Raw genomic sequence first — 18588 nt, 5'->3', positions numbered from 1 at the left:
AATATGACAATCATGGTAACAAGAGGCGAGTCGTCCATAACCATGATAACCATGATAACCAGTTTATGCACTCTTGATGGTAATCATGAAACAGTCATGTCCAATAATGCAATATTTCCCCCACAAGTCACTAGTTAGTTATTTTAGCAGCTAGAGGAATACGCAGGTACATTTGTAGAAGGACGGAGAATACTAGTATTTGGGTCCACCTGGTGTAGACCTTTGCCTGGCTCGTAGGACGGATAGTTGGTGCGCCTCAGTGTGGGCGTTCTTGATTACATTCCAGAATGTTTGTAGTTCTGCTCGCTGTGGCGTTGGCCGCTGTAGCTGTCAACGCTAAGGAGATTCCAACGTTTCCAACCAATTACATCGCCGCAGGCACGATCGAGCTGCCCTATGCAGAGATTGTTGAGCCATACGAGGCATTCGTGGATGGCCAGAATGATAGAAGCAGAATGGACACGTATGGGGCGTTGGCTTCTGTATTCCAGCTGGGGAAGAGTGGCAAGTACGGAACGATGCTGGAGGTGGTGTATGTAACTACGGAGAAGTTCCTTAACAAACGCGTGTGCTTCCAAACGAACGGTACCTCTGATGGAGCTGTACATCTACAATCGGTCTTTCCAGGAAATCCTGAAAAGTACGAGTATATGGGTACGGAATCGTGCGGCATTGGCGGTATCAACTCGTGTGATGTGTTCCGCTATGAGTTTACGAACGGTGTGAAGACGAATAAGTACACGTTCACTGTGTTGACTGAGGGCATCCACGCCATACCAATCTCTTTCCATTTCATTGGCTACGATGAGCTTTTCGGATCCCACTACGATGAGTATCGCGTAATATACACAAAATTCGCCATTGTAGGGGAATTCCCCAAGGGAACATTTGAACCAGAGGTCAATGAGTGTACTAGTGGTGATTACTTGGGCTCCGGTATCACACAGCCATGCAGTATCTTCAACCGCCTGCACCGAATGGCTGAGCACGACAACGACGAAATTGAGTCCTCGTTCAAGGAATTCAAGGACACACATGGCAAGAAGTACTCCAGCGACAAGGAGCACTTTGAACGCTCTCGCATCTACCGTGCCAACCATCACTACGTCGAGTCAATGAACCGTCGCAAGTTGACTTATCGCATGAAGCTGAACCACCTCGCTGACTTGACCCCTGTTGAGCGCAAGATGATGCATGGTCTGAAGCGCAGCGCTGAGAGTATCTCTCCACCCGGTGCACAGGAGTTCCAGCCAGCCGATGCCAGTGTGACTATTCCGGAGACTCACGACTGGAGAATCTTCGGCGCTGTCACCCCGGTGAAGGACCAAGCCATCTGCGGGTCATGCTGGTCGTTCAGTACCACCGGTGTCATTGAGGGTGCTTACTTCATCAAACATGGCAAGCGTATCCTACTCAGCCAACAGAATATGATGGACTGCACGTGGGGAGAAGGCAACTATGCTTGTGACGGCGGTGAGCAGTTCCGTGCTTACGACTGGATCATCAAGCATGGTGGAATTGCTACAGCGGAGAGCTACGGCCCATACCTGATGCAGGACGGCAAGTGTCACTTCAGCAATGCCACGGTTGGCACCACGATCACTGGATATGTACACATTAAGCCGTTTAATGAAACTGACTTGTTGATGGCCCTGCTTGAGCAGCCAGTTGCGGTGAACATTGACGCATCTCATGACTCATTTAGCTTCTACTCCAGTGGTGTGTACTACGAACCAAAGTGCGGCAGCAAGTCTGATGACTTGGATCACTCTGTATTGGCGGTGGGTTATGGCACCTTGGACGGTGAGGACTACTGGATCGTCAAGAACTCCTGGTCCGTGCACTGGGGAAACGTTGGCTTCATTCTGATGAGCCGCAAGGACAACAACTGCGGAGTTGCAACCGATGCATCATTTGCCAAGCTGTAGAGCACGTAATCATGTAGCAAACAGCACATCCTGCGATCGAATATTCTCTTGAAAGCCAATTCAACAAAAGAATCATCGGAAATAGTGGACTGTGTCTGTCACAGACGAGATGCACTTTGATAACCTAAGGCATGCCTTGCAAAGCTAGCCTCATCCCCCAGCGGGTACCGACTCTCAAACTGCTGGCATTGCTGTGTTACTGTGGCAAGGGGTCAGGACAACTCTCAAAGCAGCACAAAGGCTTCACAGTTGGAGTACATCTTAGCTCCTTTTTTCTTCTTTTCCTTTTCCGATGTACTGGAATTGTTGAACTGGTGTTCGATCTAATAGCTTCGAGTAACACGATGTGTTCCATTATTGAGTCCCTGGTAGACAGGTCTGCATCATGATTGAATTGTCACCGCCACCAATTTGATGTTTTTAATTATTATTCATCTGGACATACAGTTCAAAGCAATCATCTTCCTCCTAGCTCCTGTTTTACATAGTGTGCACAATTGTTGCATTGACACACTTTAACAGCCCGCATTTCCTTTAAAAATTGTTAATGACTAAAATTTAATGTGCATAGCAGTTACTGCAACCACTTCAGATGATTAACACACTTGATCTGCCGTATGCCGCACAGTGACTCGTGATATTTCATTCCGGCCCTGCTTGGCAACTTTGCAAATGACTATGTAGAGGGATCGACATGGCCGGTACTGGCGCGAGTGGTCTTGAAATGGGAAAATGAACGTCAACACCAGACACACTGCCGCCTACGTGTATAATCATGACATTTGTACTAATCTGTACCGGTACATGTACTGAGTACAAGGCGGTAGGTCTACAGCATGACTGTACAGTAAGGCCTGTGTATGCCGGACACTGTAGCGTACCTAGCGGAATCTTCAGTATTGACTGACCGGACAATTTTTTCATGCATCAAAGTGCTGTGAACATGGAACCCTGGATCAAGCGGAACCCCGTCATGTCGGGACAGTTTCCGCTGTACCAACGGCGTCCGGTTAGAGCAGACTGACTGTCTGTACATGTAGTGTCGGTAGACAGCGCTTGCCCTGTTCAACGAAATCCTCATCACTTCAGTGATCGTCAGTCGACTTGTGTAGGGCCAGGCCAGCACTGGTGTAGGTGTATTAAGATCTACCAGGGACTGTTTCGTAGTCTTCCACAAACTATGAGATGGGAGATGGCCTGCACTTTTATTTATTAATATTATGATGTTATGATGTCGACTGTATGTAGTACAATGTACATGTACATACATGACATACACGTAGAAAAGCAGTGTAGAGCATAGGCTTGCAATGGCCCTGGATGTGTTTGTGTGCGATGCATGTGCTGAGATTACTGTTCAAACGCACTACTTTGTATACATGTATTGCATATGTACATGTAATCATGTGTCAAAAAAATAGTGGTAGCGACTTCGACGAGAACAGCGCGAGCTCCAGCGTGGGGAGCAAACCCTTTCTTTTAACTGATCATGTGTCTGCGTCCACTTCACCAACACCACCGTTGCGCTCTGCGGCCGACCACGCATTCCCCGCAACAGCAAGAAAAGGTTCCTTCGGAGTACTGAAAATCTGTTCAATTCCGTCTGACAGCTGTTTCGGTCATGTGTCATTCTGGAATTGCACTCGCAGAGCTGCAGACAACTGCTGCACAACAGCAGGCTCCCGTGCTGCCAGGTTGACATTCTCGTAATCCGAGAAGTCGGTCTCGTCATCTTGCCGGTGATCATACAGCTCTCTGCCAACTACAGTCGACCAGTTACCGCGCAGCTCACCACCAATCCACGGTACCTGTGATATTGGCAATATAGGAGTGGAATACCATTATTTCATTTCATGGATGTACAAAACAACAGACCACAGCAATTCCCCTGTGTTTTGTTCTTTATTTTTTCGTTCTTCACATGTTTTCCAGTAGGGCTGCATTACCAGTAAAAAATATTCCCACTGATGCCTGCGCCAGCCCATTATGTTGTTTAGAATACTCTTCAGGTCATGCCGTGCTGCCAGTAACGTTACTCACCCACTCAGTATATCGATAGTCTGCCGTGCGAATGCTGTATCCCATGTAGTGAAAGTCTGCGCGCTGTACAGCACCGCAGGGATTCAGCGAGGCCCAGTCATTTCCGCACCTGTACTCAGTCACAGTGGATATCGGTAACGAGAACAGAATGTCAAGAATACAGTAGTCAATGACAGGATATCAATGAAACACCGGGGTTTACGAACAGCAATCTTATGTGACGACGTGTCCAGATTATCCGGCAATTCCTCCGGCAATTCCCTCCATATTGGCCTATATTCTTTGGCCCGGCACGGGAAGGTGAAATAAATAAATAAATACTGGTAATTGTATACTGTAAGGGGATACAGACGCCGCAGAACCAAATAGTCGACCAACACCACCTCCAACTCACTTTTCACGTTTAAAGCCCAATGAAATTCAAATCCCTGCGCACAGGTCTAAAAGTGGCAGTTTGTGCAGGAAAGGAGAAGGATTCCACAGCTAGTACTCAGATGGTTGGCCAAGGAAAACATGAAATGGAAACAAGGAAAACGGTGGGGCACTTCGGTTTGTTACAATTCGCCCTCGCGAAGCTTCCCTTTCATATATTATCCTTGATAAAACTGAGCCTCCCAAGTTCAACCGGCGTGGCTGTTGCTTTGCGTTCTCAAATTGTGGTTAGTCCGTGTTTTCCAATGGTCTTACCGTCCCGTTATCGTACCAAGCCAGCATTCCACTGTGCCTTAGAATGAAGCTTGTGTTCGGCTTGATGGCGCTTACCTTGCCCTCTTTCACCCCCGGGAATTATCCTCGACTAATATCCCATGATGAACCCTCCAAGTTGGAAGGCCGTTGGCTAGCACTATCGAGTAGTGTTCCAGCTCACTTCCTTGCCGTGGAACTCATGATGTATCAACACTCCTTGTCCAGGCCCGTCCCACCAACTTTGGAGGTGGGGTGGCCATGGAAGGGGGTCTGGGGGTGCTCTCCTTAAAAATTCAAAAATTGAAGCCAAGCATTTCCGGACATTTGGTGCCATTTCAGTGTAACTGCAATGAAAGACTTATTGATTCTGCAACAAACCAAGAAGACACTACGATCAGGGACAAGGACTCTTCATTACCGTCCCCCGGAAAAAGAAATCAAAAATTGCAAGAAAATTGCAAGTATTTTCAGGCATTTGGTGCCATTTCAGTGTAACTGCCATGAAATACTATTGGATTCGGCAACAAACCACATCGTCCTCGGGAACAAGGATTCTTCATTTAATTCGCCACGTTTGCGCTGAGCTGCGATCATCGCGCTTTGTTGCAGTGTGCTCCAAAAAAACAAAAACAAAAAAACGGCCGAAAAGCGGTCTCAGCTGTGACAGCTTTGTTGTCAGTCTGGTGCTACCTTGTGCACTTCTGACTGTTGAAAACATGGTTTAGTTGGTGGACTTTAACGCATAATTTGTGCCCCGCCGTTTCCTTGGTTCCATTTATTGATTCCACAGCTATTTCGGAATTTTACATTGGAAGTAGAAAAATAGTGTTGGCCTCCATATGAATAAATGAAGCATGTGTCATGTTCCCATACAGGATGCACGTGGTTCAAGGCTTACTTTGGAAATTGTGAGAATGCGGCAGGCTTGGACGACGATGACTGATTGGAGAGCAGCTTGGCTAGCGATATGCCTTGGATGTTCTCATCTCTTGGCGGCTCAAGACCTGTTCCAAAATACAGGATAAACACACGCCATGCACACTGTCACGAGTACGTTCAGCAATAAAGGAAGTGTGACCATACTCAGGGGCGTAGGCAAGGGGGGGGGGTGCTTTGGGTACCAAAGTACCCCCTAAAAAATTTCGATCTTGGTTCGCAGCTAGTTCAAGAAAGAGAGAGAGAGAGACGCAGCATACGGACCGCTGATCACATGTGCAACGCTGCACAATGATCGCACACTATAGCAATACCTGTTCAGACCAGGAAGTTACTGAGTACAAGTAGGTACTGTACTACTCCCTGATTCAGACCAACCTTACAATGTATCTGAAACCAATCCACAGGCAGTTGACTATTTCGTCTCATGATTGGCCATTTTGCAATGAAACTTCTAGTCAAGGGTGACTCCGCTTCATACCTGTCGTTGTGCAGTGTCACGACAAGCCTCAGCAGGCTTAGCACACAATTTGTATTGCACTCCACATGTTTTGTTAGAAGCAAAGAATCATAAAAACACGCCATAGGTAGAAGTAGCAGCAAGGTCTATGGAAAACACACTTCAGACATATATGTACAGTTTGTTCGCGCTATGTTTTGTATAATCTAGTTCTGGCTGTTTGTTCCCTTTGGAGGTTGTGGAAAGGCAAAGAAGCTTCTTTCATGCATTGCAAATTTGCAAGTGTGGATACAGCAGCGGAAGAGTGAAAGTAACGTTGAAGAGCAGTTTGCGTCTTTTGTGGGAAATAGTGTAGGTTTGACCAAGGATGACATACTGCACTATCAAACACGACGAAGAGGAAAAAGGGTTGAGAAATCTGACTTTAAGTGCAATGGAGAGTATGATAGTTCTGGAGAAAGCAGCATCCAGGACTTAGCTCGTCATTCATTGGAAGCAGGCAGTAGTAAAATACCATATTACTACTGCCTGGTTGGAGGTTTGCATTCGCTGATTGATCTTCAGCGTCAAATGTGGGGCTAACTTTGCTCCCCCCCCCCCCCCCCCCCACACACACACTCCCCCATATCACAGATGAAATAATACGCATAAAAGAACCAACATATACATTTTTTTTTTTTTTTACATGTTAGAGTGTAAGCGTGCATGTACTTTGTGAGGGGAAAGTCTAGGCACCCCCTTGATCACTATCCTGACTATGCGCCTGGTACTCATCGGATAATAGCTACGGGAGAACACATCACACTGACGTCGCCCTACCATCTAAAGTAATGCAATGGAAATTCAGTGTAATGTGATGCAAAGGGCCTACAGCCCGATTCATGCTTCATTTCGCGTACGGGAAACGCGCCGCGTCGCGAAAAAGTTGATCTGAGCTCAACTATTTCGCGCAAGGGAAAGTCGTTGCGCGACGGTCGCGCGATGGCTTCCCCGTACGCGAAATGAAGTATGAATCGGCCTTAACGGTGGCTGTGGTGGCGCAGCCTTTCTGGGTAAATCTTGACTCTGTTATTTTGAGTTTATCAGCAAGGAGGAGATGAAATTTGAGAATGTTTTTTGGTGAATCTCTGGAGAAGAACCCTCAAAAACTTCCTATGGTCTCATTCGGATAGCCTTTTCCCAAAGATGCTCGTCACTTTTTCCGCAACTTTTCGTTGTTTTGGAAGAAATCGCAACTTTCACAATTTTTTTCATTTTCACGAACTACTTCGCAACTTTTCCGTAACCTTGGCCCAATCGCATAGGCGTCAAGAGGCCAAGTCACAGACTTCGCGTCGGACAAATGCATACTCGTTCATTTCTCGTGTGCCTTCACAGACTCATTTCAGAGAAACAGTAGATCTACGGTAATTGCGTTATATGCATTCCCTTTTGCATGCACTGAAATGATGGAGCAGGGGCGTATCACCCGCTTCGACCGGCATGACAATGGCCGTACAATTTTTCGAAACGTGGAAACCGTAATAAAAATCGGGACCAGTCAGATCTTTGACTTTGTTTGAGTTTGACTCACACTCGACTCAACACGGCTATTAGGTACACTTGGTTCTCGGCAACTTAGTTTTCTGCACTTGAATCATAAAATTCTATGGCTAAAAATTAGTAAAAAAATGTGCCAAAAGTACCCAGAACACAGGATTTTGTGTCTTTTTTTACAAAAATTTGCCCCCGGACTACCCATCACAGCCAACTCCGTCCTTTGGTTGTACCAGTTCCCAAGCCCGTCATACGCCCCTGTGGAGGATGTGTGCAACAGGCTACTTGCACTGTGTAAAGTTTGTAATTCACAGCGGGAAGAGTTACAGAGTTTGCTGTGTCCACTTCTGCTATTTCCGCTCCATCCATTTTTGGTTGTTTTTGGCATCATTGTATCCACAACAACTCTCTCATGTCAAGTTACGATGTTGGCAACTTTCGAGCTTTTCTGACAATAATGGATGCGATTTCAGCAGCTCACACTTGTTTTGGCACGGTTGCGAAAAGCAGTAAGTTTTGAAAATTATGGCATCTTTGGGAAAGGGCTACTCATTTGCCAATCCCAAGTAAAACTGAAGTTCTAACTGCACTTGATAATCTGAGTCTTTTCCCGGGAGTCTTTCCCGTCGTTCACAAAGTTTGTCTTTCTCCTCCTGTGCCCTCGCCGTTTATTATTGAGAAGTGAATACTAGTATGGAAGCTAACTGAATGGTGCGTTGTTGAGTGACGGGGGCCAGGGGGAGAAGCCTACTTCAAAACCCTTCAAAAAAACATTATTATCAGCGCAACCCATAGTTTCAATTTGAGTTGTGATGAATCCACAGTCTAAACCTCTTTCCACAACAATGGGCACGCCCAATCCCTTGGTAGAGTCCATTGCTGTTGGCACTGACATACCGAATAAGAAATTAGAAATGGATTTCAACCATTCGCTGGTTTGAGGGAAAGACACAGACGGAAAAGGTCTGAAGAAAATTTGACTGTCACCACCAGGACTCGAACCAGGGACCCTCGCTTGTAGCCAGCGATGCTCTAACCACTGAGCTATGGTGTAGCCGTCATCCCAGCAGAGACCGTTCAACATTTTCTTCAGACTTCAACTAGTAGTGTTCACATTAGTTTGACTCTTGCAGTCCACAGTACACGTGGAATGTCATAGTACATATGCTGCCATCTGGACACGTTACCTGCCAGTTCAGCAAGTGTTGGATAGAGATCGACCAGTTCCACTAGTGCAGATGTTCTCTTGCCAGCAGAACCTTCCACCCATGGCGCTCTGATCATCATTGGTACGCGTGTTCCCAGTTCATAGTTTGACATCTTACACCACATGTTGTGCTGCATGCAGAGTAATATTCAGTAAGTAAATGATATATACCAGTATAATTACTACCGTACTATCTCCATGATAAGCCCTGGGCTTAGATTTTTCAACCAGTCCAAACCCAGGGCTTATATTAGACACTGGGCTTCCACTAGAGACTGGGCTTATATTTTTTTCAACCATCTGTTACATGTACCACGGCATTGGTCATCATTTTTCATTACACCAGTAGCACAAAGCTTCCTACCAGGTATCGTGATTCGTGAATGCAGTTCTGTACTTCCTGCTTCACTGAGTTTGTTCTTTTTATCTCGGGGATCACAGACTTGTGCCACAGCATGCGGGTATGTGACACTTTGTGATATCAAACATGCATGGACATGATCCATACAGTTCTCCATTATAAGCCCTGTGCTTATATTGGATGCTGCGCTTGTATATCTTGGAAGCCCTCTTGGAGTGCGCCTATAATAGAGATAATACGGTATATTTATGGAGGTGGAGAGACAGAATGAGGGTGGGGGGAGGGGGGGGGGGGGAGGGGACGGCTGTGTGAAGTGCAGCACGGTCATACATCACTTATTATAATGCGGCAATGCTGCTCAATGACATCTTGTTCGTGAATCTGTAGCTGTACAGTTTCCTGCACTGATCGACATGCATTTCACCATTTATTGGTGAAATGCATGTCGATCAGCTAGCACAAAACAGGTTTTGTTTTGTATGAATGATTAATTTGAAGACCAGCGCAAGAGTCAATCAGACTAGTTTCACCACGCCTGGAGGAACGCCACCACCCTCAAGGATCAAGACTCGGACGCAACTCCTGTAAGAGCGTATGTGGGGTGGTCAGACTCACCCTAAAGTGATCAGGGAAAACTGAACATCTCATTTGCTGCACCCACGCTAGCCGCATGGCAGGTTACAAATTCAGAAGTATGCGTTACATTTCAGCACCACTGGAAAATTCTCCCTCTTCTAAGCAATAACGTTACTTGAACCTTGCACTTCACATTTCTTAGCCGGTAATATGCCCTCCCATTACGCTGCCCGCTGCTACTTTCATGCCCCCCACCTCCAGTACTTTGTGTGTGTGTGTGTGTGTGTGTGTGTGTGTGTGTGTGTGTGTGTGTGTATATATGTGTGTGTGTGTGTGTGTGTGTGTGTGTGGTGTGTGTGTGTGTGTGTGTGTGTGGTATGTGTGGTGTGTGTGTGTGTGTGTGTGTGTGTGTGTTGTTTACATCGGAGACAATTGCCTTAGTATACAGTACACTGTGGGCGTCCTGCTTTGGAATGGTGCCAAGGTTGGACAGACTGCTCTCACCTCGCCAAGTTGCCATCCATGGTCGGAGTGGAACGAGACCACTGTGTTCTCTGCCAGTCCGAGCGTGTCCAAGTGATCCAGCAAGGTCCCGACCTGTGCATCTATATAGCTGACAGCTGCATAGTAGCCACGACGCAGGCCTACAATGTCACTGTGGCTCATGGTGGAGTTAACGGAGTAGTTTGCAACGTTGATGTCGCTGAACACCTTTGGCCATACCTGGGGAAACCATGCACACACCATGCGCGGCAGCGGCAGTTAAATTTTCTTCAGATTTTTCCCATTTGCACATTCCCCTCAAAACACACAACAGCAATGACAACGTTCTATAACTCATGAGAAGTGCCTTGTTTGACTGGATGCGTAACATTTGCGTGAATGCTTGTGAATCTACCTTCGTTTGGAAGCAACAACAACAACAACAACAACAACAACAACAACAACAACAACAACAACAACAATAACAGCACTAGTTGCTAGAAATGCTTTAATGCATGGGTTACTATGTAACCCATGCATTAGAGCATTTTCCCCGCTAACCTTCCAACAGTCATTCCATGCCACATCCGGAGCACCATGGGGAAATGATTCATCCCCTGGAGGCTGAACGGATTCTAGCGGATAGAGTTCTAGATATCCCTGCGGAAGTCTCCACGGCAAGTGCGGCTTGTGGAAGCCGACACCAAGGAAGAACGGGCGAGTCGAGGCATTCTCCGCCGCATACTCCATGCGCTGCACAGCATCATTTAGCATTGTGATATCAGAGAAGGGTTTCGTCTTTGGGTCCAGCTCGCACCGCGTTGTCCCATTAGGACACCCGGCGAGTGGAGGGTTCACGTAGGGGAAAACTTCCTCACTCCACGATGGTGGGTCGTAGTTGGGAGGTAGACCAGGATGAAAGAGTTTGCCAACACCCAGAGTCAGATAACCATTCTTTTTGAAGTACTGCGGTAGGGAAGTCCAGTTCTCTCCGATTCCTGGTTCGCGAAAATGATCACGGAAGCTCCAAGCCTTCACTCTGTCCGGACGCCGTCCGGTCATGAACGAGTTTCTGCTTGGTGCGCAGAATGAAAGCTGACAGTACGCCCTGTCGAAGACCAACGACTCGCTGGCCAGTTTGTCAATGTTGGGTGTGTGCATATACTTCTGCCCGTAGCAACCCAGCTGGGGACGAAGATCATCAATCACTATGAACAGAACGTTCTTCTTACTGGGAACTTGCCTACCGTTGGCATTGTTGGTGGTTTCCACGACAGCAGCCTGGAAGTCTCTGGATTTTGGAGCGATCCTGCTACCGCCGGTGGTCGTTGAAAGGATAAAGATAGAAAATAGAACTACTCTCGGGGCACAATGAAGCATCCTGAACAAACACTCCGTGGTTCAATCCTAGACGAACAGCTGATTGCGGTGATTTGTTGTGCACTTGACACTCACTCGATGCACTTCTTGTTATGTAATATGTTCCCGTCTTCAGTTTCTTTCCAAACTGACGAAAGTCATTCATTCTATCATTTGTACGATTACGATAGTCTCCACTTTTGTCTCGTGCTCACTGACAATCCGTGTGCCCGGCCCAGTTTCCGTCATTTTGCTCTGCAAATAATTATCATCAGATGGCGTCACTTTACTTAGTTAGCTTATGCTGTGCCGAAATGCTGGGTGATAACTGATAATTATTATGATAACTGATAATGATTATAGCGGTGACCGGTGACTTCGGACAGCTGTGTAGCGTTGGACCCGGTCAGTGGAAATAATCAACTGACGTAGTCGTAGATCTAGAGCAAACTACAAGGACATTGAATTTGTACTACACTGTAGTGTAGATCTACCATCATTCTAGTATTGACTCAAATGACCTTCTGGGTTGATCCAGGGAAACACCGAGGTCAGTTCTCTTTTCTGAGTGAGTTCAAAGAGGCCGAGCGATACCTAGTTGTGCTTGTGACGGGCTGGGAGACGACAGGACAACATGCTTTGGGCAAAACTAGTTGCCGCAACGCTGTTGCTGACCTGTGTGTGCGGGGCAGCAGCTTCGTGGAAGGAGGAAGGAGCCTTCGATGTGGGACTGAATAGCAAGGCTAGTTCGAAGAAGAACGTTCTGTTCATAGTGATTGATGATCTTCGTCCCCAGCTGGGTTGCTACGGGCAGAAGTATATGCACACACCCAACATTGACAAACTGGCCAGCGAGTCGTTGGTCTTCGACAGGGCGTACTGCCAGTTTGCCTTCTGCGCTCCAAGCAGAAACTCGTTCATGACCGGACGGCGTCCGGACAGAGTGAAGGCTTGGAATTTCCGTGATCATTTTCGCGAACCAGGAATCGGAGAGAACTGGACTTCCCTACCGCAGTACTTCAAAAAGAATGGTTATCTGACTCTGGGTGTAGGCAAACTCTTTCATCCTGGTCTACCTCCCAACTACGACCCACCATCATGGAGCGAGGAGAATCTTCCCTACTTCAACCCGACGCCGAGTCGCTTCTGCCCTGGTGGTGACTCACGATGTGAGCTGGATCCTAAAACGACCAACTTCTCTGACATCATGGTGCTCGACACTGCATTGGAGCGCATGGAACTTGCCGCTAAGAACGCCTCGGATCGTCCGTTCTTCTTAGGGGTTGGAATTCACAAGCCCCATCTACCCTGGAAAGTGCCTCCAGGATTTCAAGAGCTCTATCCTTTAGAGTCCATTCAGCCACCAGTTGATGGCTACTTCCCTCACAACGCACCAGAGCTGGCATGGAATGATTGCTGGAAGGTTAGTAGTCACCTATGGAAACACTAGACTTATGAACGCATGAATGTTCCTAGCTCCTTTGATTTCCTCAGCATAAGCAAAGGCAATAATTTATAGGTGGTACTTGGCAATCCGTTATTGTGCAATTCTTGTGTAATCATTCAGCTCTGGAATCATCCGTTCTATGACACCAACGTGACGATGTACTCGCTGAACACGTCCATGAGCCACGCAGACGTAGTGGGGTTACGGCGTGGCTACTATGCCGCCGTGAGCTTCATGGACTCCCTGGTCGGTACGGTGCTGGACCGGCTGGACAAGCTGGGTCTGAAGGACAATACCGTTGTGTCCTTCCACGCCGACCATGGGTGGCAGCTGGGAGAGGTCAGTTGAACGTACATGTACTGATGATCATGATCAACATGCAGTAGTGAAAGCATCCCTCTTCTACCGTCGTTGACGTGGAAATCCGGTCGAATGACCAGGGACTTTGCCCTCAGTGCATACAGACCGTTGCATGTGTGTACCGTGTGCGTAATCACGGCTGCATGGCCGCTTGACCTATGACTGGATTTCCACGTCCACGGCAGTAGAACACTATGCCTGGACACGCCCTTCAATCATGCCTTAATTTTGACAATCATGGCACATTGGCATCTTGTGCATTCTGGTATCAAGCCTTGCTTTTCGGGCGATGTGAATTTCCGTAGACAATATTGTTCGTGAGATTCAGCCTCCTTCTTTCTACATCACACCACTTGAAGTATTCCACCAGCTGTCATGTGTTCCTTTCTCTCCTTTAATTTCCTTCTATTACGGCCAAGCGCAGCACAACATGTGGTGTAAGATGTCAAACTATGAGCTGGGAACACGCGTGCCAATGATGATCAGAGCGCCGTGGATAGAAGGTTCTGCTGGCAAGAGAACATCTGCACTGGCGGAGCTGGTCGATCTCTATCCAACACTGGCTGAACTGGCAGGTAACGTGCGCAGATTGTACCTAAACTTGCCCTCTTGTAAAGTTACTACCGCGTGCTGTAACGCCAGAAGACAAACTTCCATTTCGCCTAAATTGTTATCTGAACAATACAGGCACAGTCAACTCCTGATATAACGAACACCATTGTGCAGGAGAATTAGTTCTTTATAGCCAAAGTTTGTTATAACAGACATGCACTTACACTGTTGGTTTAAACTGGGACATGGACAACTGTTTGCTATATCACGGAATTTGCTATAGGCGAGTTCATTATAAGCGGAGTCAACTGTATCTGCAACCAAACAGCCTACTGCTGGTAAATCAACAAATTTCGGCCGATCTCGAAATCTTCCCTCATTTGACTCTATGATAAACTTTGGCCTGCGATTTACTTTGGCCGGTTGGCACCAAGCGGTGAAGTCAGCGAAATTAAATCGCCAGAAAAAAATTAGTTGATTTACAGTTTTCTGGATGCATTATTGTCTCCATCGTGGCATGCTTTGCCCAGGTCTACCGGCACCAACAGAAAACATCCAGGGCCAGTCGCTCTCCAAGCTGTTCACGGATCAAACCACGCCGGTGAAGACAGCAGCGTTCTCTCAGTTTCCAAAGTGAGTGCTGCAATAACGTTCAAACCGAATAGGGAGCATCGCGACCAGTCGAACCAGTCACCAAATATGTTAACATCTGTCAGATAGCCTTACAGTGGCTGTGACCAATCTTTAGCATCAGCATAAGGGCCTTGAAACAGCTGCATGGAACTTGAAAGTAGACTGCCGCAAGGCTGCAATGCCATGCCAATGGTGCGATGCCAATTGTGAATCGCCGGGTATTGGCTCCATCCTGAATGAAGTCGTGTTGCCTCAATTCTCACTCCTAACTGTAAAATGTATAAGTACGTTCACGATTAGGGTACCTCAACTCGAACTTTCACACTTTCCAAATACGGTCGCGAAGAGACCGTATTTGGAAAGTGTGAAAGTTCGAGTTGAGGTACCCTAATTATGTGTCAGTGGCTGCAATGGAGTCTGCGAGTTCTTAGAAAAGTACGTTCACGTACAAGTATAGCTACAATCATATATACCATGATGTATTATCCCAATCTGCAAGTGCAAATACTACGCCTGATAGTCCGGAATTCGCAGAACTGTGGTGGTGATTGTGACCGACTGGACCCTGCTGGGCATCTTTCTCCCACTCCATACACCGGTACGCATTTGCTACGTTCCCAGCTTGAATACAGCTACTCTCAGTGTCAACGCAATTGTTTTTCTAGAGCACCGCTGGCCTCAAGCGAAAGTCCTTGGTTTGAGTCCTGGTGGCGACAGTCAATTTTTCTTCGCACCCTTTCCCTCAAGCCAATGAATAATTGTGTTTCTCCGATTCATGTTGGCAATGCGGCAGGTGCGGCAAGAACTGGGCATGGATGAATCCCTGTGGTGGCAGGTTGCGCACACAGTTTGACTACATGGGCTACAGTATCCGCACTGCTGACTACAGGTACACCGAGTGGGTAAGTGCAAGGCAGCAGCCCGCCAAGCTAGCTTGCATCAGGCACATAGCTCATGTATAGAGAGTCACTCAGTGTAGTCAGGTCACCACACCACCAAACGGCCGTTATACGTACTACATAGTGAAAACAAGCAAAATGATGGCCATGAGGTTGTCGGTGGTACATAGTCAAAGCAAGCAAAATGGTGGCCATGAGGTTGTCGGTGGTACATAGTCAAAACAAGCAAAATGGTGGCCATGAGGTTGTCGGTGGTACATAGTCAAAACAAGCAAAATGGTGGCCACGAGGTTGTCGGTGGTACATGGTCAAACACCACAGATGTGGCTCTGGTACAAGGTCACCACGCCACAGATGTGCGAGCTACGCCCCTGCTGCATGCGATCCGCATTATCTTGACCAGCTCAATGCTTGTATATACACCTATGAGCTCACCGTACTACAGTGCACAATGGGTGTACTACATTTTACCAACACTCCAGTTGACCACTCTCAGTACAACGGGTGCATCCTCCACATACTCGGCTCAAAAGTACAAAATTAATGTGAATCATCCAATGTGCAAAATATCATGAAGATAAAACTGCGCTGCGCCGAACGAGTTATTCAGTTTGAAATTCCACCACTAATTTCTTTCAAATCAAGTGATCAACTCAGTGGATGTGTTCTATTTATTGCACTTATCTTAGGTGACCTGGATTGGCAGTGAGCTCAAAGGAAACTGGTCAAACGTTGTGGCAAGAGAGCTCTATGACCACAAGGCCGATGACGGCACAGACCTATCGGCCTTTGAGAATACCAACATTGCTGCATCACAGCCCGCAGTTGTCCAGCAGCTGTCGGCCGCTGTTCGCCAGCAGTTCCAAAATGATACATGAGCTGATCCCTCTCCCACTGTCTCTGTGCTCCATTGGCTGGCATGCAACTGTTGCTTTCTTGCACTGCAGCTTTTGCCCTTGCGTACATGCCATCAGAAACTTACCTCGGAGTGCATGCTATACGTTTGTGACAGATCATTTTGATTAGATACTCTCTTGTCTTCCCGAATGACATACTGCTGCGCTTGTGTGAGCTGGAATATTTATTTTTTAAAAGTTATCCTATTTGTACAGTACGTCATTGGGGTGTGTGCAAGGATTGAGCCGCAGTATACCCGGGTAAATAAACCAAACAATAATCAAATACTGTATTGCCATGGCTCGATTGTATAATTATCCAACGTGGAGCACAACCTCAGTCATCCGACTCCTTTGCCGAGAGGACTGCTAGAGGGGTGCTGGTGCCATGGGAAGCTGTTCGGATACAAAGCAGAGAAGTATGATGTGCGACATAATTATAGTTTTTCATGCGGGCATTTCATTTGACTACAGAGTCCATTCTCGATACGCTAGCGTCGGTATTCATGTGTCTGGATATCGGCGACTGAACTGTAGCAGTTGCGTATCTAAGGTCAATTTTTGTCCACCAGACTATCATGTACTGTACAGTATTAGGGTACTTCAACTGAAACACAATACCGTCGTCTCTTTGCTGCATACGTCATCAACTGTCCACCACATTTTTCAGACATGGCCCATCATCAGTAAAAACAGAGTAAAACTAATGCGAACAAACAAAAAAAGTTGCTGTAGGAAAGTGATGAGAAGAGTGTGGAAAAGAACAGGTGCAAGCAACCTGTGCACAGTGCATGTGTGGAGAGTAGCAACACTGGTGAAAGGTGTAAGGTGATGGGAGAGAGGGAGAAAAGTGGAGAGCTGTGCCTGTGGGTGTATGTGTGTGTGTGGTGTGTGTGTGGGGGGGGGGGGGGGGAGGAGGAGGGTGAATGTGTTAGTGTGACCTGGAAAAATAAATACATGCAGTGTAGCTGGAGCCATACGTGTGAGGACAAAGATGAAAATATACTTTTGCTAAGTACAGCACAACCATACGCATATATATATGCGCTGAACATTATTGGTACAACATCATATCGCCCCCCCCCCCCCCCCACACACACAGAGGCACAGCTCTCCACTTCTCTCCCTCTCTCCTACCCACCACCTTGCACCGTTTCACCAGTGCTGCTACTCTCCACACATACATTGTACACACATTTCTTGCACTGTTTTCTTTTCCACACTCTTCTCACTCACCACCGAAAGTCTTTCCTACAGCGCCTCCTTGCTTTTCTACTCAATCCGTTGTTTGTTAGCATCAGTTTCTCTGTAAATGACATATGCAACGAAGAGACCGTATTTTGAGTGTTTGTCGGAGTTGAGGGACCCTAGTAATGTGTAGTCTGCTATTAAATATCTACAATTTCAAGGTAAACTAGTTACTTACGCTCTATGGGTCTACGTGCATGTCAATAATATTATGCATGCATCCTGCAGTGGCACTGTCTGTGCAGAGGCGACATACCACCACAATAATTATCATGTGCCTTCGCACTCGTAGTCGTAGGCATGAAACCAACGAAGGATCAACCAGTTGACTCTTTTGGGTATGGAGACTGGATCCATGGAGTATGCCTAAGAGATACTTATGCATCATGTGACCACTGAAGTCACTGCTTGTCCACTTACCGTCATGTATACATGATGTAGCGAAGGACGTGTCTGTAGCTAGGCCCCGCGGGGATTTGGAAACATCGCAAGGTGTGTTTTCGCATCTCCCCATTCAGACTTCATTGCACCGAACTTTTCAAAGTTTTCGAACGACGTGCAGGCGCATCACTCACAGCGATTCTGCTTTCCACCACTACAAGTAGTAGATCTACGAGCTCTCGATCTCATTCATTCCGATCAGCTTTGACAATGACGAACACAGGTGTATTGTCGTGAACGCAGTCCTCGCGACTTGTTGGCTGGAATTCACCGTTTGAAGTCCCTAGTCTCCGGTGAAGGTTGGAGATAGGCTGTGTGACCATCTTGTTGGTGGCACAGGGCTGCGGCCGCTACGACACTTCTCGATCAGTGAGATGAGCTGCACCCAGTATAAGCATGCTGCTGTCCTGGTTGCTGCATGGATGCCAGCCTGCCGCCAGGCAGCCAAGATCCAGTCGGCATGGCTTAGCCGACAATGCTCCGAGGGACACTCCGTACGAACACGTAACTCCGGCAGACTGAGCTCGTTTGACGTAGAA

At 47.1% G+C, this 18588-nt stretch overlaps 3 protein-coding genes across 4 annotated transcripts; 2 read left to right on the top strand and 1 right to left on the bottom strand.

The window, feature by feature from the left end:
* The first annotated feature begins 26 nt into the window (after positions 1 to 26).
* Positions 27 to 2621, top strand: LOC135823969 (digestive cysteine proteinase 1-like). Its single transcript, XM_065336848.1, has one exon. It carries the CDS (start codon positions 288 to 290, stop codon positions 1926 to 1928), a length of 1641 nt encoding a protein of 546 aa, XP_065192920.1. The 5' UTR covers positions 27 to 287; the 3' UTR covers positions 1929 to 2621.
* On the bottom strand, positions 2232 to 18123 carry LOC135823970 (iduronate 2-sulfatase-like). 2 transcript variants are annotated; one of them, XM_065336850.1, is made up of 6 exons: positions 18029 to 18123; positions 10236 to 10454; positions 8775 to 8925; positions 5554 to 5659; positions 3969 to 4077; positions 2232 to 3736 (listed from the first exon to the last, which is right to left on the bottom strand). In XM_065336850.1, the coding sequence occupies exons 1-6, from the start codon at positions 18032 to 18034 to the stop codon at positions 3548 to 3550; spliced, it is 780 nt and encodes a 259-aa protein (XP_065192922.1). In that variant the 5' UTR covers positions 18035 to 18123; the 3' UTR covers positions 2232 to 3547. The 2 variants fall into 2 exon arrangements, with proteins under 2 accessions (XP_065192922.1, XP_065192921.1); XM_065336849.1 differs by lacking the exon at positions 18029 to 18123 and adding an exon at positions 10776 to 11802.
* On the top strand, positions 12053 to 16700 carry LOC135823971 (iduronate 2-sulfatase-like). The gene is made up of 6 exons (XM_065336851.1): positions 12053 to 12996; positions 13141 to 13359; positions 13805 to 13955; positions 14463 to 14565; positions 15359 to 15467; positions 16154 to 16700. Exons 1-6 carry the CDS (start codon positions 12208 to 12210, stop codon positions 16340 to 16342), a joined length of 1560 nt encoding a protein of 519 aa, XP_065192923.1. The 5' UTR covers positions 12053 to 12207; the 3' UTR covers positions 16343 to 16700.
* Positions 18124 to 18588: the final 465 nt, after the last annotated feature.

The sequence above is a fragment of the Sycon ciliatum genome, chromosome 8 (assembly GCF_964019385.1).
Source record: "Sycon ciliatum chromosome 8, ocSycCili1.1, whole genome shotgun sequence".
NCBI classification, from domain to species: Eukaryota; Metazoa; Porifera; class Calcarea; order Leucosolenida; family Sycettidae; genus Sycon; species Sycon ciliatum.
The sequence above is the reverse complement of the archived record's forward strand: the minus strand, read 5'-3'. Positions and strand labels throughout refer to the sequence as shown.

Coding starts and splice junctions, on each gene's coding strand:
- LOC135823969 (XM_065336848.1), top strand. CDS start 288: ATGTTTGTAGTTCTGCTCGCTGTGGCGTTGGCCGCTGTAGCTGTCAAC.
- LOC135823970 (XM_065336849.1), bottom strand. CDS start 11,594: ATGCTTCATTGTGCCCCGAGAGTAGTTCTATTTTCTATCTTTATCCTT. Junction 10,455..10,775: donor CATGGAATGACTGTTGGAAG/GTTAGCGGGGAA, acceptor TGGTTTCCCCAG/GTATGGCCAAAGGTGTTCAG. Junction 3,737..3,968: donor ACTATCGATATACTGAGTGG/GTGAGTAACGTT, acceptor CCAATATCACAG/GTACCGTGGATTGGTGGTGA.
- LOC135823971 (XM_065336851.1), top strand. CDS start 12,208: ATGCTTTGGGCAAAACTAGTTGCCGCAACGCTGTTGCTGACCTGTGTG. Junction 13,360..13,804: donor ATGGGTGGCAGCTGGGAGAG/GTCAGTTGAACG, acceptor GGCCAAGCGCAG/CACAACATGTGGTGTAAGAT. Junction 15,468..16,153: donor ACTACAGGTACACCGAGTGG/GTAAGTGCAAGG, acceptor CACTTATCTTAG/GTGACCTGGATTGGCAGTGA.